Consider the following 22,729-nt stretch of genomic DNA (forward strand, 5'->3'; position numbering starts at 1 on the left):
GCTTCACCTGGAAAGAGGATATAACAGAAACAAAAAGCTGACCCAAAACTTGACAAAAATAATTATCAATTAAATAATAATTATAACTATATATTATGATAGTGCATGAGAAATGTTTACGTTTTACTCTGTGTTACTTACTTAAGAGGGAAGCACAAATACACTTTCAAAAATTTCACCAAAATGAAGAATTGTATTTTTAAGTTTTGATTCTTGATTAAACCGAAAAAGCCACTTATGTAGAGCATTTTAGCCCCTAACAGTGCCATGAGGATGCCAAGTTCTATGTATTCATGTTAGCATATTAGCATAGTATTTACATAAGATTATAAGTGAGTTACATGTGACACCATTTTAACTCTGTAAAGATCTTTAAAATAGTAAGAAGCATATGAATTTTAGAAAAATCAGTAGCACACTTACAGCACGATGAAAACCCTGAAGATTGGGTGTAAGGACAGGATATCGAACTCCTGGATACTGACGAATGCCTTTCATCACTTCAGTGTGATCAGCCATCTTAAATACATAATAATTATATATAAATACATAACCTTGAATTTCTATCAAGCATGATCTTAGGTTTTCAGGTAAGTTTAGTCACATACGCTGTTATAGTTCATAAATTCATGTTTGAAATAACAAAACTATGCCAGTGTAGCTAAAGAAAAGTAGTTCTCAGTGTCATAGATACATAATAAGTAGATATGAGTTTAACTAAGTCATGTAATAGGATTTGGTTAAATGGGTGACCACAGATAGTCAGGAATTCTGAACTCTACTATTTTCACTTGATCAATCTTTATTCCCTTCCTTTCATTTCATGGTCCAAGGCTCAAATATCCCTGAGGTTAGGGAAAATTTAAACAGCAAGAGGTTATTCATTTACTTTGCACATGAAGATTTTATGTCTAAATCATATTCAGGGTATGAAATTTTACAATATGCAGTAAAATATAAATTACATATATTCTTTAGAATAATTTAACAAGGCTGAGATCTTAGAATGTTATTTGGTTAGCATAGGTGTTTTAGTTAGTAATAGTTATAATGCTTTATATAGTTCTATCATATTATTACCATGTGCTCTCATAAGGTGAACAAATGAACAAAGTGGATGAGTATTCAGCAGAAAAATTTAATACACACTGTCAAGAATTTATTTTCTATGTCTATAAAAAATCAACTTTGAATTACAATGTCAAATTTACCAGTTTGCCACAAAGTCTATGAATTAGCCTCTTAAAGCAATAACTAATAATCAGATCCCATAATCATCAAACAGGGAAATTACCACTGACATAACCATAAGCCTTGCAAATTTAAGAATAATAAATTATGGCATGAACAATAAATATAAGAAATATGAGCATGGAGAGAGCTGTGAAAACATACACCAAACCGAAATTGGTATCCTCAATAAGGGAATGGAAGACAAAAGGCTATCATTTTTTTCTCTATATATCTTGGCTTGTTATTATAAGCATGAATTTGTTTAATTTAAAAAAGAAATAAAAAGTAAATTAATCAAAACATAAATCCTTTACTTAATAAGGCTACACACATATGAAATATATAAAATATTATAATATTTACTCTTATTGGTCCCTTGGTCTTATTGACTCTCAATTAAATGCCAGCAGAGTTAAATTTAACACTTTCAATCTGTATAATTTGGATTGATTAAATGATTTTTAAAAACATATTAAATTTAAAATTATTAATAAATATCAAAGATTCAAAAAAGTACCTCCAATTAACTGCCACCATGCCTTATTAAGATTGCATGCTTCATTCAATCCAAACACATTTATTTGTGTTTAACATGTGATGCTTGCTCATTTATTTCTATAGTAGTATATCTACTATCCCCCACCCCTCCCATTCCCATCCTTTAAAAAGGATGGGAATATCTACCATATTCCTTTACAATGCATAAAATGCAAGTCTCTCATTTCAATCTAAGCCCATCTGACTTTAATCTAGATGTTTACTAAGCACCTACTATGTCCAAAGCCCTACACTAGATCCTGTGGGAAGTACAAATACAGATCTTACTTTCCTGTGGGAAAGTGAGGTCCTTGCATTGAAGTAATCTGCAGTATAGTTGGGGAGACAAAACAGATACACTTGGAATGTTGACAATTCAAAAGAATACACTGGTTGTAAATTAGAACACAGATTATAAGAGTTCCTAATGGGGAAACATTGGTATGGCCTAGAATAGTCTGGGAAAGTTTTAAAGAGCACATGGAATATAAACTGCATATTATAATGTCCCCAAAATGGCCACAACAATATTTTTGGTCCCATATTTTTATCCAGAGGTAGACTCTATTTACTTTCCCCCTGGAAGCTGGGTAGGCTGTGATTGTTCCATTCATTAAAGTGTAGTGGCAATAACACTATATAACTTCTGAAGTTAGGTTATAAATAGGGATACAGCTTCCATATGGCTTTCTCTTTGGGGAAAGCCACTGTGGAGAAATCAGCCAGCATGCCATGAGAAAGCCCAAACTAACCTACGCAGAAAGGCCACATGAAAAGACCCTCATGAGAGACCAGGTGAAGAGGAACTGGGGCCCACAGCCCGTGTCATTCCCTCAATTTGTGATTGAAGTAGTCTCCAGATGACTTTTGTCTCCAGCTTTGAGGCCCCAGACATTGCGGACCAGAGACAATCTGTCCCCTTGTGTCCTGTACAAATTCCTCGCCCAAAGAATTAGTGAGCACAATAAACGTTTATTTGCACCACTAATTCTCAGGTAATTCATTGCACAGCCATAAAAGCTGGAACACTGAACACAGGAATAGGGTTGGAAAAGAAGGAAAGGATGATTACATAAGTGCTAACACATTATTTGCCTAGAGAAGATTATTGGTGAGTAATCGGGGATAAGATTATAAATGAAGATTAGACCACACACTGTGATGAGTCTTTAAGTTCATGTTATTCTAGATGCCTGGTTTATACCAAAGACAATAGAAAGCCATGGAGAGTAGATTTTGAAAGAACAAAAGACCAGAATAAGTGCAGTATTGTAGAAAGATTAATTGGGGAAGGTGCAAAGGGCAGTGTAGAAAGAAGAGAGGTAGTTCTCAGGTAATTGTGAGAATCTAGCTTGTGACAAGTTCTGTGGTAGAAAAATGACACGGGGAATAGAACTCCCAAAGAAAAAATGAATAGGACACAGTGACTAATAGCACAAAGGAGATAACTTTACTCCACAATGTAACTCTCACTATTTCATAGCCTTTGTTTTTAAATACTTAACAGTATTTCAACACAATTCTTGATTACATATCCATGAATTTAGCTTTTATGCTTGATACTGTTTAGAGTGTGAGCTGTGTTTCTATGTCTCTCATCTCTCTCTCCCCCCCACACACACAAATACACATGTACACACAAATGTGCACGCATGTGAAAATTACAATAAGAAAATTAGTTCACTTATTCCTAATTTGAAGCAGAAAGGAAAGCAAAGTTACTATCGGTTTTAGAATATTGTAATAAAATCTAAAACAACCCTAGATAATACTGTTAATCAATATTACTAATTCTTAAGCCTAACTAAACATAGTCTGTTTAAATAGTTATTGGAGATGTTTATATTACTATGATAACACAATTTAATAAATAGCATGCTCCTAATCAAATACAGATGTGGACAGAGATTGGCCATGCATCATAAAACAACCTAAAAAGCAAAAAACAAATTTTAATCTACAGGAAATACAGGTCATGTTGGCTTATATGGAGTTATTTCATTCTAAACATAATTTAACAAAAATCTTGAATCACTGTGAAGACATTTATATAATAAAGCAACCAGTAATTTCTTTTAATAGATTTTTAATTCACTAGAATAGGAAAATAGATAATAATCAAATTCTCAGATCATGAAAGCTGAACTTTAATGATTGAAGATGCTTAATGAAGTTATGTTAAAAACGTTAAGTAGAATCCAAAAAAATCAGTACTTTTCTCATTTTTAAAAATATTCACAATATGAGGCCATTTAGAAAGTAATAGTATTAATTTAGACAATAAAGGCAAGTAAGTAAAGAGCCCTAGGAAATCCTGATAGGATATAATTTTATTACAATGAATAAAATAGTGCAGGTTTCAATTAAAGGTATAAAATCCTTCCTTTTTTTTTCTCTAGGAGAATTTATATTATACTTCAATCTCAATGTTATTTTAATGTCTAAAGTTTAACTATTATTTAAATGATGAAACTATTCATTTACATTACCGTTTTGACATTTTAACAAAATCTTTCTACATCTGGTTTGATTTAACATATTTTTAAGATTTTGCTATGAGTTTTTTAAGATCATAGAAAATCTTCATGATTTAGTTAGTAACAAGTCTTGCCCTCATCTGTACATAGTCTGGGAATGGCAATACCTGTGTCTATCTAGCCAACAAAATAGGCCTACCATGGTTAATCATGTTTTTAGGCATCCACACTTTGATCTGGATCCAAATAATTACAATATGTGTGAAAGAATTTGCAAGAGTTTTAAAGATATAAAAAGAATCACAAGGATTAGCATGTAATAAGCTTATAGTTTAGAGATTTTATTTGCTGCTAACTCTACCATGGTGCAATTAAATTCGGATAGTCCATGTTATGCATATTTAGATATCCTACTAACATTTTCTAATTATCTGACTATTATGACCTCTCCTAAATATTTAGGTTTTCAATATATCCTCCAGATAATGGCAATCAGTGAAATACAATTTAAGCATCGTGTCACCTAAATTCCCCGAGATTAGTGGAATTTAAAGATAATGCATACGAGTATGCAGTAATGAACAATGAAAAGAGTTTCAGAACTTCAGACACTTCAGGAAGGGAACAGTATTGGAAGTTTCAATAATTTTTGGTAAATAGACTACTAGTTTTATTTTGCTTCACTTTATTGCACTTCGCAGATACTGCGTTTTTTACAAATTGAAATTTTATGGCCACTCAGAGTGGAGCAAGTCTATCGGTGCCATTTTTCCAACAACCTGGGCTCACTCTGTGTCTCTGTGTCACATTTTAATAATTCTCACAATATTTCAAACTTTTTCATTATTCTTATGGTGATCTATGATTGATCAGTGATCTTTGATGTTACTTTTGTAATTGTTTGGGGGCACCACAAAGCATATCCATATGAGATGGTGAATTTAATCAATAAACGGTTTAAGAGTTCAACTGCTCTACCAACCAGGCATTCCACCACCTCTCTTCCTCCCCTCAGCCTCCCTATTCCTTGAGACAAAAAAAAAAAAATGTTGAATTTAGGACAATTAATAACCCTATAATGGGCTATAAGTGTTCAAGTGAAAGGAAGAGTTACACATCTCTCACTTCAAATAAAAAATTACATATGATTAAGTTTAGTGAGGAAAGCATGTTGAAAGCCAAGATCAGGTGAAAGTCAGGCCTCTTGTACCAAACAGTAGCCAAGTTGTGAATGCAAAGGAAAAGTTCTTGAAGGAAATTAAAAATGCTACTCCAGTCAACACACAAAGATAAGAAAGCAAAACAGCCTTATTTCTAATACAGAGAAAGTGTTAGTTGCTGGATAGATGATCAAACCAACCACAACATTCCTTCCCTTAAAAAGCCTAATCCAGAGCAATGCCCTACCTCTCTTCAATTTTTCTATGAAGCCTAAGAAAGGTAAGAAAGCTGCAGAAGAAAAGTTTGAAGATAGCAGAAACTGCGTCATAGGTTTAAAGAAAGAAGCTATCTCCATAATATTAAAGTGCAAGGTGAAGCAGCAAGTGCTGATGTACTATTTGCAGCAAGTTATCCAGAAGATCTAGCTATGATCATTGATGAAGGTGGCTACACTAAACAACAGATTTTCAGTGTAGATGAAACAGCCTTGTATTAGAAGAAGATGCCATCTAGGACTTTCATAGCTAGAGAGAAGTTAGTGGTTGGCTTCAAAATTTCAAAGGACAGACTAACTCTCTTACTAGGGGCTAATGCAGCTGGTTGAAGAAGCCAATGCTCATTTACCATTCTGAAAATGCTAGCGCCCTTAAGAATTCTTGTAGCTCTGACTTGGGCAGGGCAAAGGCAATATATGTAACCAAAACATTTGCACCCCAGTAATATTATGAAATTAAAAAAAGACAATTATGCTAAATCTACTCTGCCTGTGCTCTATAATAGAATAACAAAGCCTAGAGAACAGCACCTCTGTTTAGGGCATGGTTGACTGAATTATCTTAAGTCCACTGTTGCAGAGTACTGCTTAGAAAAAAATACTCCTTTCAAAATCTTACTGCTCAATGAAAATGCACCTGGCAACCCAAGAGCTCTGATGGAAAATGGACAAGGAGATTAACGTTGTTTTCATGCTTGCTAATACAACATCCATTCTTCAGCCCAAGGATCTAGTAGTAATTTTGACTTTCAAGGCTTTTTATTTAAGAAATACATTTTATAACGCTATAACTGTCATAGATAGTGATTCCAGTGATGGATTTTGGCAAAGTAAATTGAAAACTTTCTGGAAAAGATTCACTATTTTCAATGTCATTAAGAACATTCCTGATTCCTGGGACAAGGTCAAAGTAGCAACATTAACAGGAGCTTGGAAGAAGTTGATTCCAATCCTCATGTATGACTTTGATGAGTTTAAGACTTCAGTGGTGGATATAACTGCAAATAGGGTTGAAACAGTGAGAAAACTAGAATTAGGAATGAAGCCTGAAGACGTGTCTGAATTGACGCAATAAGTGGTTTCTTGAGATGGAATCTACTCCTTGTGAAGAGGCTATGAACATTGTTGAAATGACAATAAAGTATTTATAACATTACATAAACTTAGTTGAGAAATAAGCAGCAGGGTTTAAGAGGATTGACTCTAATTTTGACAGAAGTTCTACAAAGGGTAAAATGCCATCAAACAACGGCATGCATTACAGAGAATTTTTTCATGAAAGAGTCAATCGATGTGGCAAACTTAATAGTCTTATTTTAAGAAATTGCCACAACCACTCCAACCTCCAGCAACCATCACCCAGAGTAGTCAGCAGCCATCAACATGGAGGCGAGACCCTCCACCAGCAAAACGATTATGACTCACTGAAGGCTCAGATGATCCTTAGCAGATTTTAGCAATAAAGTATTTTTAAATTAAGGTATGTACATTTTGTTTATTTAAATATAATCCTATTGCATGCTTAAAATAGACTACCATATTGTGTAAAAATAACTTTTATACGCACTGGCTATGCCAGCTTTTGTGGGTCTGAAGTCATTGCAATTTAAGAGGTAGCCTCTTTAAGTAAAGGAACAAAAAAATATCTAACTTTTCAAAATTTCATTCAAACATATAGCAGATGAACACATGGATAGGGCCTCTCCTAGGGCCTGGGGAGGGACCTATACAAATCTTTTATAGTAATTTTCCCATCTATATCATATATTGAGGTTTTACATAAAGTTTTTATCCAGAGAGAAAAAAAGTTTATTTAGAACTCAGGAAAGTCAGCAAGAAAAAATCAAGCAACCCTATCAAAAAGTGGGCAAATGACATGAATAGAAACTTCTCGAAAGAAGATATAAGAATGGCTAACAAACATATGAAAAAATGCTCAACATCCCTAATCATCAGAGAAATGCAAATCAAAACCACAATGAGATATCACTTAATCCCAGTGAGAATGGCCTTTATCAAAAAAACCCAAAACAACACATGTTGGCGTGGATGTGGAGAGACAGGAACACTAATACACTGCTGGTGGGACTGCAAACTAGTGCAACCCCTGTGGAAAGCATTATGGAGGTATCTTAAACAGATTCAAGTAGACCTGCCATTTGACCTAGCAATCCCATTATTGGGCATATACCCAAAGGAAAAAAGGTCATTCTGCAACAAAGACACATGTACCCGAATGTTTATAGCAGCACAATTCACAATAGCAAAGATGTGGAAACAACCCAAATGCCCATCAATACATGATTGAATTAGTAAGCTGTGGTATATGTATACCATGGAATATTACTCAGCTAGAAGGAATGATGAAGATACGACATCTCTATGGTTCTCCTGGAGAGAGTTGGGACCCATTATATTAAGTGAAGTATCCCAAGAATGGAAAAACAAGCATCACATGTACTCACCAGAAAATTGGTTTCCCTGAACATCACCTAAATACACATCTGGGAACGACACCAATCGGATATCAGACTGAGGTGGGGGGTGGGGGAGGGGATGGGGATATGCCTACACAATGAGTGCATTGCTCACCGTTTGGGGAATGGTAACGCTTGAAGGTGCTGACTCGGGAAGGGGGGGTGGGGAAGGGAGGGATATATACCTACATGATGGGTGCAACGCGCACTACCTGGGGAACAGACACGCCTGGAGCTCTGATTTGGGGGGAAAGGCGGTACATGGGCAACGTATGTAACCTGCAATTCTGTATCCCCCATAACAATAAGATGAAATAAAAAAAAATAAAAATAAAAATAAGTAAAAAAATAAAGGTTTGGAAAATACCAACTTTGATGAAATTTCCTATCATCCTCATGCAATAATCATCAGGCTAGTCAAGGATCTTTCTGAAATACAGATTCATGCTGTCAATAGTAATCCTTTTCCTTGCCACCCCAGAAATACTATCAACAAACAAGTGTGATCACTTTTGTATGTATTATTCTTGGTATATCCATAAAATTTCTATCTGTGTTCATAAATTCTCTATTTAATCAACTATCTAAAATTTACCAGGAAATAAATTCAAACTCATGGACCTATAACCCTCCTTTCCTTCTGCTCACTAATATAGACTGTTAAATAATTAAAAAAATATATCTTTGAAGGATTATTCTTTTTTTTTTTGCTCTATCACCAACATCATCACCCTGGACAATATTCATATCTCTTTGAAATGAGTGGATGATGTCAGAAGTTATTTTCCTACAATCTCCACTGGCCAGATTAGACATAACTTCGGTATTATTAACACTTTCTGTATGCAGGAGTATACAGGAAAGACAGATATAGAATGTGCAAATTTCTTCAACACATGCCATCGATTACTAAAAAAATGTAAATAATGTGGTTTCAGACTCTATAACTCAAAACTCAATTTGAGCAGTAACTCCTCTTAAAGGTAATACATTCGTAAATTCAGTAATGAGGAAAAATGAGACTAGAGTTCTTCCTGACAACCCTGGGTGAAAATGCTCTAGCCAGCTATGAATAGCACTGTAGCCTGGGTACTATAACCCTGTCTCATTCACAGACTCCTTGCAGTAACCCCATATATCTTAGCCTCAGTAGCACAGAGGAAATCTTGGTCTGCTTGAAGAAGTAAGACAGTTTTAATAAATCACAGTCTTACAATAATAAACACAGGAAATCTCTGGAAAATTGAACATCCAGTTTTTTTTTTTTCTACCCAATACCCTGTCTTGGCTGCCAAAGCTAAAATGGACTGACACCATACTCACAAAACTTCTTAAGTCCAGAAGTCTTGAAACTAATTTGGTCTGGTGTATAATTTCCTGTACATCCTTACTCAACATTACCTTTGTGTACTAAGGACCTTCTGCACTGCCCTCTATCCGATGGACTGCCCATGCTTCTCAAGAGTGACCAAAGCAAGGAGGCTATGACCCATACCCCCTTATTGTACATGAAGGCAAGACATTTTAATCACAATCCACTGATATTTACAAATATTCATTTTTAAATTATAAAATAGACCCAACCTACTCAAATGGATTTCTCAGTTATAAATCGAGAGACCAACGTTCCAGACAAAGAAACAAAAGTCATTTCATTCAATAACATTTCCCAGTTTCCTAAGATAAACATAACAAATATGTATTAGTTATTCTTTGTTCAGGTCAATGCCTTTTGTGACCACTCTCCTGGTCTTCCCATGTCAAAACAATCATGTTCCCAACATCATTTTGGAGTAAGGGCAAGAAGTCTCAAAGCTCCCAGTATAATTTTCTTTCCAGTCAACTGTGCTGCTTCTCATATATCATGCCTTTGTGTTTGATAATAACACTGTCAGCGTTGTTATTTCCCATGCATGAAAGCAAAGTGATTTTTAAAATACCCTATCTAATTGTAGACATTGTATACTGACTATACACGGAGTTTCCCTTCTATATTTGCACTTCTGTAAGCCAACTCCATCCACAGTGGATAGGTGCACTGACAAGAAGAAAAAGTAGGCCTGAGTTGCTTGAAGGAGACTAACTCACTGGAAATTAGAAACTGGAAATAAAGAAGAGCCGTGGCAAAAAGGGTTTTTAGTACCATGACAAGTAATGCCATCACTGCCAAGTGGTGACTGGGTCATCATGTGGATCTGGAGATCTTTGTTTTAGTAAATAGTACATAAAGCAGAACTTTAAAAAGTTAAACACAGTGTTCAATGACAAACTGCTTAATATATTCTGGTTCCTAGGTTCTATTTTATAAATTATTTACAGATATTTATTTGATTTTAAAACCCCTTTGGATGAGTTTTAATTTTGTTATTTATTTTATTCCAGTTATCTATTCCAACTTTACAATTGCCTTATTAGTTATATATTATGGTTATTGTTAGCAACTACTTGTTATTCATTTTTTGAGTCCAACAGAGAACTCAATACAATTTTAATAGTGATACAATAAAAGCAATGAATGGTCAAATGAATAAATGGAAACTATCCAAGCCATAGAGAAATAAAAATACTTTGCCAAATCATATTATAAATGAGAAAGAGTAATGGCCCAGATTTTCTACTGCTCTATCAGAAAGTACAAATTAAACAGCAGATAGGAAAGGTCACTAAAAGTTCAGGAAGCGTGCAACCTAGAGGACATTGGGGGAAAATTACTATACTGGGGCTACTAAGAAATACATTTATTATTGTATACTATAAGCAGAATTCAATAAAATATCCATCCATCTTGACTAATAATAGTGTTAAGTTTATCAGTGGATCCCACATTATAGCAGTACAGGTCTGGAGTAAGTAGTAGAAGTACTGTAAAGTTACTAGCATGGATTTGTTTCAACATGTTGACATTTCAAAGAGTACATAACTATAACCTATAAGATTTTACAATTCAAATTTGAATTTGTTCAAGAAATTTATAAAATAAATGGCATTCTTCAAAAGAATATCCTATATATTAATAAAGATTTTTAAAATCCAAAGATGGTACAAAACTATTATTCTATGAAGTTATCATCCCAATCAGCCTTTAATTCTATAAATTGGATACTCAAGATAAACGTATTTGGATAAAATTTTTAAAAGCACAATAAAATGATATGCTTTATGAAATATGCTTTCTATTTACAGGTATACTCCATGAAAAATATATTTATATTCCTTTTATTTTATTAAATATGGAACAAGAGAAACATTAGCATAAATATCTAACTCATGTGTAGGTTTTGAAATATAAAACTTACCCATTATCTAATGTGATTTTGGTGCTATGTTACTTTTAGCATTCAGATTTATCTTTCTAATTCTCTGTGTTTACTACATATCATAACACTTCTAAAGAACTTTCCAGCAATTTAGTCAGGCAATTTTACACCAAGGTACATATACCTAAAAATTAGAACAGTTATTTTATTTTTATTTTTTTAATTATTTTAAAAGCATAATTCTTTATAAACATCAGCAAAACATGTCTTTTAAAATAATTATGTAACTTCTAACAGAACTGGTATGATATGTTTCATTTTCAGTGTTCAGTATACAAGGATAATGAATTCTTAAAAACAAGTGCTACTTGAACATACTAAAAAACTGGTGAACTAACCAGTCCACATTTAATAACTTAATGCTTTAAATTTTAAACTTGGTCTTGAGTAATGGGTATGATTCTCCAAGTGGTCAAATTATATCACTATGGCACACTGGAGGTATTTTAGTTCCATCTAGACTAGTCTCTAGGGCATATTGTGCATCTCCCCATGTAGATTTCACGTAAGTAGCTTAATCAGGAGTCATACCAATGAAATGAGTTTACGCTAAAATAATATTGACAATGTTTATCAACAAATGTATTACAGTAATGCAAAAAAGACCATTAAAAAGTCAGAATCAAGTCTTTCTGAGCCAAACTGGGCCTCTATTTGGCTTGTAAACAATTATGTACAGACCTTTTAAATGTTGATGCATACAGATACTTCTTTGAGACCAACTTTTAACATAATTTTAGTCAGATACAAAACTGGAATTTTAATATGACCAAAATGGATTTGAAAGTTTCTTTCTCTCTCTTCTTTTTCTTTCCTATGAAAGTTTCTTTCATAGGAAAACATATTAAAAATTTGGTATACATGATAAGCTCAATAAAACCGAATAAAAGGTAAGGTTAAATGTTTCACTTTAATATTTTGTTTTGGTTACTTTTATAAATCTAAGAACAAATAAAAACCAATTTGTTAGTCAAAATGTAATTGATTGAATCAACTATTAATAATTATTATCCTATTGAAAAGCTCTGCATGCCGAGCATAGTAAGAATACTAAGAGTTTAACTGGTTTTTGACCTAATGGGGGAAAAAGCCAAAAAAATTGAAAAAATAAGAAAATCTAAATAGTTTAATTGCTTTTAATTATAAGCTTCTTTTTTGGCTATAGCAATGAAACTACATCTCAGCTAGAGAATAAGTTACTGTTGAATGCTGAGTAATACCAAACAATGTAAGCAACTCGTGTTCTTTCTGATTATATTGAAGATTAACCTTAAACAAGTTCAAAGAGAAGAAAGTAATGTCCACCATCCCAACCAAAAAATAATTCATATTTCCATATTCTTTTCTGAGAGAGACAATGGGTGTTTTTTTTTCAGCTCATTATGGGGGTACAAAAGTTCAGGTTATATATATTGCCCATGCCTCCCCATCCCCCCGAGTCTGAGCTTCAAGTGTGTCCATTCCCTAGACAGTGTACATCGCACTCATCATGTAGGATAATGGGTATTTTAAACATTTGTCAATATGCTTCAAGCAATTGCTTCCCCTATGTGTTAAAACAGCAATAATCATGTCATTGTGCAATGGAACAATTTAAAAATATTGCATTTCAAGTTAATCTCTGCCTAAAATGACAGAAATAATTAGAAGCCCCCCAAACTTGACCAGAGGAATACAGGAATTTACATTATCACTATTTGTAAAGATATGATAACTAATATCCACTATTACATAAGACACACTTGTATAAGACATAAATCAAATTTACTGCCACAGTGTAAAGAGTGCCTAGTATTCAGAATATGTAATTATTTTTATTCAAAAGGAGAAACCTTTGCAAATTTATAGAAACATTTTAATACAGCAACTTAAAATAATGCAGAGTGTTTTGTGCTAACGTAAGTGCAACGGAAATGTAATTGCTACTTTTCATTTCTGGAGTACGTTGACATTTGTTCTGAAAAGAGGTCTTCCTACTATTTATTCTTTCAAAAGTAAATAATCATTACCTAAGTAATTTAACACATGGAACTGAATTACATATGCATGCCAGGCATGCCATATAGGTTACAATAGATTCTGAAAAAGTGTCAGTCCAGAATTGATACTTTGATGAGCAGGTTATTCTTTAATTATTATTAAGAAAAAGTCTATAATTAGGTTAATTATTAGGCTTTTATTTAAAAAAAAACCCATAACCGTGACGGATTATAAAAATGGCCCCAATGATATTTCCCCTCCCACTTGCTCTTCCACAATGCCACACCCCAATCAAAAGGTGGTATCTGTCTCCTCCCTCTGAAACTTGGTGGGCTTTGCAACTGCCTCAACTAACAGATTATGGAAAAGTAATGCTACAATATTTACAAGGCTCGGTTATATTTAATAAAAGGTATAGCGCTTTTGCCCACCTCTTGGAACACTCATCTTTGGAGCTCTGAGCCATCATATTAGATCTCTAAAGCTTCCATGCTATGATAAAGTCCAAATTAGCCCATGCAGAGAGACCACATGGAAAGGTTCTGTGGACAAAGGAAAAAAGAGCGGGGTCTAGCTACCCCTCAGTGTTCCCAGCCACCCAGCCGCAGCTGTTTCAGCTCTGACCACCATGTATCTGATGGTTACTACCTAAGAAACCTCTAGCTAGAAGTGCCCAATGGGGCAATTCTTGAATTCTTGATCCACAGAAACCAAAAACAAAAAAAAATGTTGTTATTGTTTTAAGCCATTAAATTTGGAGATTATTTGTTATGCAGATAATCAGAACTAACTCAATTGTGCTGGCTTTCCGGGATACGTGGCAATTGCACATATTTGAATACACGCATGCACACACATTTGTACAAACACCCAGAATACTTTCCACAAGACACATAGTGGAGAAACATTGGATCTATTCAAACAATCTAAAGAAACTATGGTTCATGCCATTAAACACTGGGAACAAAATGAGGTGGCAAATGGTGTGTGCTTGTTTTCTATTTTCTTGAAGAGCTAACGTATTTTCATCTGTGTGGACATAGCTCTCATAGCACAATTTTACCCACATTTAACTTTTAACAACCATCTGAAATCATTTATTAAAGAACTTAGTGTCTTCATTCCTTCTCTGAGACCAAATATTGAACAAACAGAAATTATCTGACACATAAGAAATTCAACATGCTCATGTAGGTTGAAAAACAAAACAAGTCTAGTACATTTAGAAATGGTTTCTAAAGAAAATATACCATGAAACCTCTTAATACAAGCCATTTTTCAGGGGAGCAGCATTAGCCGGTGCACCTGGACTACCAAATCGGGAGAAAAGAGAAGGAGGTGGAGGCTTCACCAATGAATACTCCCAGTGATTTCCCCTGGCTAGTTCCTAAGGCTAAGATAATTAAACAGATTCTCTATCATAACAGTATGTGGAAAACCTACAGCTACTAAGTAGAACTTTCCTTTATAACAGCATCTTAGTGTGCAGTAGAAAATAGTGTGCAAAGCATAGAGTTGAATATATTAAGTCAGGCTCCTTTGGAAAGAATTTGATTTATGTCTCCCTTTCCTTTCAGCCTACATTCTCCTCTCCCCCACCTATGTTGGTAAAGGAACTCCTATAAAACCAGGAAATAGGAACTGTGGTCTTGGTAAATTTCACCAGGATCCACTTTGGGGAGATAACAGGGGCCAACTCATCTGGGCTCTAATGGACAAGCCTTGTACTGGAACCTTCCCCAGGTAATAAAGTTTTCCTGACAGTTAACTGTGCCTCATAGGCAAATAATTAGGGGGCTCTCTGCCCCCTCTATTTCTCACTCTCTCTCCCTCTCTTTTTACAAACACACACACACACACACACACACACACACATATCTCCTCAATAATACCTCCTTTCTTGTCTCACCCACACACCCACCTTCTTCAAAAGCAAAAAAACAAAAAAAAAAAACTCGACCCCCCCAAAAAAAAGAAACAAAAAAAAATGAGAGGCAGGACTCAGTAGCAGAAGCTACAGCCTCCTGCATCTCATCAACATAAAACTAAATCTTAAACTTCAATCCAGTAAATGTGTCTTCATTGCCAATAAAGAACTAATTGTATCACATAGTAAAAAGAGAGTAAAGTTTACAAACTCCTTCTTATTACCATGGTGTGTAGGTCATAGCTTTAAGTTTTAGGATGACTTGTAAATAATTGTTAATTTTTTTATGTGCATTTCTTTCTACTTTTATAAAGGAAATCTATCTGTAGCCCCTGCTGTGAGTACTTGTGATCCATCTATTCCAACAGTTAAGAATTAACTAATCAGGAAGCAAATATTTATAACTAAGACTTTGCATATGACATAAACACACACTGTTATGCACATTTAATGATTCTTATTTTTAAATAAGTGACGTTCATTTTAATCACTTGTGAATGGAAAGGTTTAAAATCAGATGGCTACATTAAAGATGAATGTAAAAATCTAGTTAACTTTGTAAAAAACTAATGTATTTATAATTTAAATAACTTACTACTAACAGCCACGTTCCGAAGTTGCAACAAACTTTATCTATTTTTATAAACATGTTTTCTTTCTGCTGCTATTGTTCACTGCATCAAAGTAAGGGGCAATCTGGACTCATTTCAGATGTTCTTATATTACATGTCACTCTAAGGAAACCTTTTTCCAGATAAGTTGTAAAGAACATGTATTTTTTAATGGCAGGTATTTTATCATCTCTAGCCATTTAGATTATAGGTGTGGGATCCTGTTTTATATGGCACCCTGCTACTGTGGAACGTTTCTTTTAGCTGGTTGAGTTAGAAAGCCTTTGCCAAACAAAACAGTAGGAGGGAAACTGTAAAAAAGCTTTAAAATGCTAAAAAAAGAAATAAGCGAACAAGCAGCAATCTAAACATAAACTAAAGGACTATTCCCATGACCTACGTTTGAGGGAAAAAAATAGAAGAAAGATACAAAGAATTAACAGAATACCAATTTAGAGCTACACACATTATCTTTAGAAAAAGTAAAAACTACTTCAGTCAATACATATGTAAGCTGTTGTACTAAAATTCTGTTCCAAATCTCAGACATTATTTTAAGTATTTTAAGTTAGACAAAGGGGGCATTGTAAGATTTTTTTTTTCTAAAATGAGTGGGAATAATATACAATTTCAAAAGAGAAATTAAAAATGCTCCTCCCAGATAAGCCCACCGAAATCTAAAATGGATCTCAACCCAGTATCTTTCTTGGATTCAAGCACACTTCTCTTTTGCAAACACACGATTTATTTAAACCACTGGTTTTGGTGTTTGAAATGCATGTAACCAGGTGAGTATAAAAGTGAAATATGTATAACATATTCTTTAGTATTTGAAGGGCAGGGTATCTTACATTATTCAGATTGAGCTCAATCCAATATTTAAACCACACACATACTTTAATCTTTAGAGAAAGGCTGAGTATCAAAACGAAGGCAGCTAACTCGTGTGGAGCCCAGGATCAGCTGGTCAGTTCATCTGTCAGTTAGGTATTAACTTCAATAACACTACTGTGCACAGTCGGGAGCCAGGAGTTCGGGACTCCGGGCGCTCACACACAGGGACTATTCACGTGCCTCCTAATCCCCAACACTGCCGCAATGCAGGCGTCACTGCTCGGATTTCCAAGGTTCAGAGAGGTCAAGTCACTTACTCAAGCTCAAGGCAGAAGGTAGACAGGAACACAGTTCTAGAAGCACTTCTCACCACAGCTGTCCTCAAAAACTATGTGGGGGGATTCATCCACTCATTCGATAATACTTTGAGCCTAGGACCAGTTCACTAAATCCCAACAGGTTAAGGCCTGAATTCAACTCAGGAACAAGCCCAGAATAAATCATATCATTTTATAATCCCATCACATGTATCTACTTAATGTGAAATCAGGAGGCATTTTCCAGTTACTCACAAAGGGACTGTCTTGCCTTTTCTTTTGTTCATTTTTTCTCTTAACTAGCTGTGTCCATTTTTCCTCTGAACTAGCTGCACAAGAAGTGTGGCCTTCTAGAAAACATTCCAGTCTCATCCTTCTAAATGTCACTGGGTATGTCCTAAATCAGTCTGAGGAATAATCAATCAATTTCCACTATTGTATGATACTAGAGTGTGGCCATGAGCATCACTGTAGGAAAGAAGAATACTTTATAGGTAGCTTTATAAAAGTATTGGGAAATAAAAGAATCTTGAAGAGGGCTAGCAACATTTAGTGTCTGAAATGTACTTTTGTTGGTCAGTCTTCAAGATCTGTCCTCTTTCATAATTCTAACTCTAAAGTTATACCAGGCTATCCAAGTTTTCCCCAACAGTAATCAAATATGTGAAATGAACAAAGACTAAATCAAACATAGAGATAACTTCATGAAGACTTAAGATGATAAAGTCTCACACTCCCATAAAATTAATGGTGGCTAGTGAAACAATAACAGCTAGCATTCTGCAAAAGGACAATCTCAAGGAAATATGTCTAGTTTAATCAAGCTATTTGTGTTTTCCTAAGGAAAATATTTGTGACTTTCATTACACAGGACCAAATACATGAACGAAAGAAAGAGTCAACTGCCCATACCAGAGAACTGAAAGTAACATGTTATGCTTTCTGTTCTTTCAGGCTGCCTGACTCATTGTTTATTTCACAATTATTTATTGAGAACCTATGTACTATGCACCAAGCACTTGGGATACAGTCAGGAGCGAGAGACCAGGTAATTACCTTCATAACACGTATGGTCTATGTAGCAGATGATCAGAAAATATTTATAATAATGTATATAATTATAAACAATAACAATGGATGAAAAAAATTACTGTTTCTTTTGAGAATAAACAAAAGTAACACTCTGTGAAAAGTGGCATGTTACTAATACTATTAATCCTATTATGGCTTTTGCTGCCTCAAGTGCATTGCAATCAAAAAGGCTTTAATGTTCAAGCCCTTTTCACATCATCAGGTTACACCTGCAGAGAAATGAAGAAATCGAGATGTATATAAGCAAGTAGAGATAAAGTGCTATATAGATAAAAAGAGGCAGGACTTGTAAACAGCAAACAAGAAGCAGACTGGTTTAGCAGGAGCTTCAGTGAATTAGGTAAAAGGGTTAAAGCTGAAAAGGCAAAAAGGGGCCACATATAGAAGGCCTTGAATACCAGAACACAGTTTCCAGGCTTTTTCAATGGGGAGAAGGGAACTATTAAAGAAGTTAGAATGTGACTTTGTCATGGTTGATACTTATGGAAGATTAGTTTAAAAAGCAAAGTATAAAGAAGGGAGAAACCATGTTTAGAAACATCATTAAAGGTACTACCACAATAATTAGTTAATGAGTGTCTGAACTATTAATATATCCATGGGATTGAAAAGAAGAGACAAGCATAGGATATATTGAGGAAGAAGACATTTCATCAGTCGGTAACCATTATGGACCAAATGTTTTTATCTCCTCAAAATTCATCTGTTGAATTTCTAATGTGTAATGTGATGGTATTAAAACATTAAGAGCTTGCTTCCCGTATCTGCTTTTTACCACATGCAGATACAATGAGAAGATGGCCATCTGCAAACCAGGAAGTGGGCCCTCACCAGATACCAGATCTGACAGCGCCTTGACCTTGGACTTCCCAGCCTCAAGAACTTTGAGAAATCTCTGCTGTTCAAGCCACCCAGTCTATGGTATTCTGTTATGGCAGCCCTAGCTGACTAAGACAGTAATTGGATACGGAAGATAGCCCTTTGAAGATTCAAGGCCACGATTGTTAAGGGAACAACACAGCTATTGGCGTAAAGCAGGATGGACAATAATGAGTTTGATTTTAACCCATGAGTTCAAGGTACAGGTGGCACATTCAACTGAAGATTATCAGGGAGGGCAGGATTAGAAATACAGATTTGTCATTGTCCTGGAAGTGACTGTTGATGTTGGAAGGATTGCCAAAGAAGAGAGCATGGATACAGAAAAGCACTTGAAAACAGTATCTTGTGAACCTTAAAATCGACGGTCATAAAATGATGTCAGAGATGATAGCAAAAGAGCAATTTGTGAAGTAACTGAATCAAGTGAACAGAGAACAATGAAAACCAATGGAATGAGATAAAGAGTGATCAGCAAAATTAAATGCTGGGGAGAGATTGAGGGATCCAAGGTCTGAGAACAGGTACTCGATTAGGAAGGGAAAGTGTTTTACTGGTTACTAAATACTAATCATGTTTCAAAGAACAGAGTCAAGTTTCAGTAGTGATGACGGCTGCCACGTGCCTGAAAAACTCCGGATAAAGCTCTATCATGTTGTCATCTTTCAAGGGAAGATGCCAGATGACTCTCTTTGCCTTGTCATTGATATCTGTGATGCCTTATCCCTCTAGCAAATATAAGTACTAAAAGAGGCAAAGTAAAGAGAATGTGTATCTACACCTTCTCTCTCTTTAACATGGGATTCTATGGGGAAGGTATCAACCACTTATTGTCACTTCCCTCCAAACAGACAAAAAGGCTAATGCACTTGGAGATATTCAGATTATTCAGAAAGTCAGTCATAAAATAGTAAAGGGAGGGAAAGCCAATAAATTGCTATTTTAGAGCCTTATCTTTTACTCATTATATTGGACCATATATTCATACAGGTTTAGTATAGAGTTCCAAGTAACTTCTTAGGATGTAACTGATGTATTTTATCAAAGGGTTTTTTTTTTTTTTAAATCATATCTCAGTGCATGGGCTCATATTTTGTAAAAATATGGAAAATTAGCATTTATATCAGGTTAACATCATAATGTATATCAAAGTATTTACTAAATAATTTTTGACAATGTTGAACTAAGGATCTAATTAAGGAATTGTGTATTAATCATACATACCTGTGGTACCCATCTGGAAGACACAAAACTAGTCACTTCTATTACAGACAAGCCAGTTTGGGAAAGTTGATTGATAAATTCAATTTTTATATCTGTAGGAACTATAACCTATAAAAACAAAAAAAAATAATTTTATAAGTAAATTGTATAGGGTCTATTGAAGCATAAACATAAAATTACTTCCCAATAAAGCAAATGTTTTTATGATTTATAAATTCAAGTAGCAATTGAGAACAAATATAATCACATAACATATGAAATCCATATGTCTTTAAAATTTTAAGAAATATTTGTATTTAGGCTTAGCATTTGAAATAAACTGTGTAAAACTAATAGAAAGCTAGCTACCTTTTCATTCTGCAATCCATCCCTAGGTCCAACTTCTACTATTTTAACATACTCAGGGAGTCCAGATAACCGGGTTGATTCCTAAAATGCAAAACACAAGGAGAAGAAAAACAGGTAACTTTTGTATTGCCACGCTTCCTTATTTGAAGAGTTAAACAATTACATTTTGTTAAATTCTTACCCCAGAATGTTAAAAAAGTGAAAAATCAAAATGATGATGTAATCCAAATACTCTATTTATATTATTTGCAGCATGAAGTAATTTTTTCTTATAACTGAGTGATATTTAGTCTAGATAGGATTAAAATTCAAAAGATTAATTTCTAAAATATAACTGTGAAATGGTTGATTTGCCCAGGACCTAAACAGCAAATATGTTGGGAAATTTTGCATGTTATGATAAAGTTACCAACTAAACACTGCCCCCTAAAGGACAGACCCCTAGTAGGACCTAAACCTCAATATTCCACTGGGAACAACCTTGCTCCAACCAAATGTAACAAACACCTTGATCTACTTTTTGCCAGAATCTCAGATGACAAATGGTCTGGATTCTGGAACCTCTTCCCCTAGACTAGGCACTATTAACCTAGTTTAGAAGGTACACTTGCCTTCTAAACGTGCCTAGTTAGAAGGTTGTTATTTAAGATAGGAAAAATAGGAATAACCTTTCTAAATTTAATATTGCAGTTCAAGTCAGAAGTAGGTGATATATTTTCAGACTATGCTAATACAATATCTTGGTACCTCTGAGCCAAGTTAAGTGTGCATAACCCATCATCAAGTTCTTTAAATGAATAGTTGATGTAGTCAATCCAGATCCAAAGGACCTCTACTTCAAAGTGTTTTGTTTTGCCTTTCATTAGGAATGATGAATTCAAGTTGCCCAATTCATGGTCTCACCCTGTCCTTGTAACAATCATTGGCATACACCAGTAAAGTGGCTGCTTTGGAAACAGAATCCAGTTCATGTCGATGGTACAGAAAAATGCTCAATGGTCATTTTAGGATCCAAAGCTGTTATTGGCTTTATCAGCATTCTATGCTAACTCAGTGAAAGAACCCAGATGGTGTCTCTTACAATATTTACAGATCCCTCTACATAGTTTCCATAAAATTAGGCAATGCAACAGGCAAAAGATTAACCTATAAGGAAAAGAATGGTCATTTCTGCATCTTCTGTTGCAGGCTGTGATGCATGAAGTTAACTTGGGAGGATGGAAGGCTCAGAGGGGAGCTCTGGAGTTCTTCAGCTTTAGTTTCCATTCTGGTTAGCAATCAAGAAATCGTGCCTAGTGTACAGAGTGGCTATAATTTAAATCAGGCAACAACGGAAAGGTATGGCAGGGGAAAAGCCTACTCCTTTTTCTTATTACCTCCAGTCCTAAGAAGGTAAAAATGAAACAAAAACAAAAACAAAACAAGGCAATCTTAAGCCATGTCGTCTCATTATCAGATTGTTTCCTGAAACTGCATTTTCAACAAAAATTGGCTTAACGCATACATGGAAGAAGAGTACTTCTTTACTAAATGATGATGTATATCAAAAAAAGTACATAGTGTTGTTTAAGGTGTTAACAATATGCTGAGTATCATTAAAGAGCTAAGCACATTCATTTGCATCAATGTGCTGTAGCTGGCATCATTAACAAGAAATCTGAAGAAATTAAATGAACATTATCGGTCACGAACAATTATGACCATTTCAATCAAAGCAGAATATGTGCCCACATGATATCCTTTTAGATTCTTGAATCTAATACTACTATTTAGTCTTTCTAGACAATTTGAATTAACCCAGTGACAAAAGAAATTCACTAATACAATCAATAAGTAGTTATTGAGCACAGCCTATGCCTCATGTGTTGTGTTGGGTGCTGGCTATATGCCAAATTATAATAGAACCAATAGGAAACGGCTCAGTTAGATATAAGAGGTAAAAGAAAAGAGAAGGAGTAGCATGTGGTGAGGAATATCCGAGAAGAAGCATGTTCCGGTAGAAAGATAATGAGCTTAGTTTTGAATCATTACATTCTTTCTG

The 22,729-nt window shown here is 34.6% G+C and overlaps 1 protein-coding gene across 4 annotated transcripts in view; it reads right to left on the minus strand.

Annotated features, from left to right (window-relative positions):
• The window catches only part of HMGCLL1 (3-hydroxy-3-methylglutaryl-CoA lyase like 1), a 139,286-nt gene that overhangs the window by 83,237 nt on the left and 33,320 nt on the right, over positions 1-22,729 (minus strand). For 2 of the 4 annotated variants that reach the window (XM_069488111.1, XM_069488113.1), the window contains 3 exons: positions 20,689-20,769; positions 20,341-20,448; positions 424-519 (listed from right to left, as the gene is read on the minus strand). In XM_069488111.1, the coding sequence (XP_069344212.1) occupies positions 424-519; positions 20,341-20,448; positions 20,689-20,769 (285 nt within the window). The remainder of the gene's footprint in view (positions 1-423; positions 520-20,340; positions 20,449-20,688; positions 20,770-22,729) is intronic. The other 2 variants (XM_069488115.1, XM_069488112.1) reach the window with 1 other exon arrangement.

The sequence above is a fragment of the Eulemur rufifrons genome, chromosome 15, assembly GCF_041146395.1.
Source record: "Eulemur rufifrons isolate Redbay chromosome 15, OSU_ERuf_1, whole genome shotgun sequence".
NCBI classification, from domain to species: Eukaryota; Metazoa; Chordata; class Mammalia; order Primates; family Lemuridae; genus Eulemur; species Eulemur rufifrons.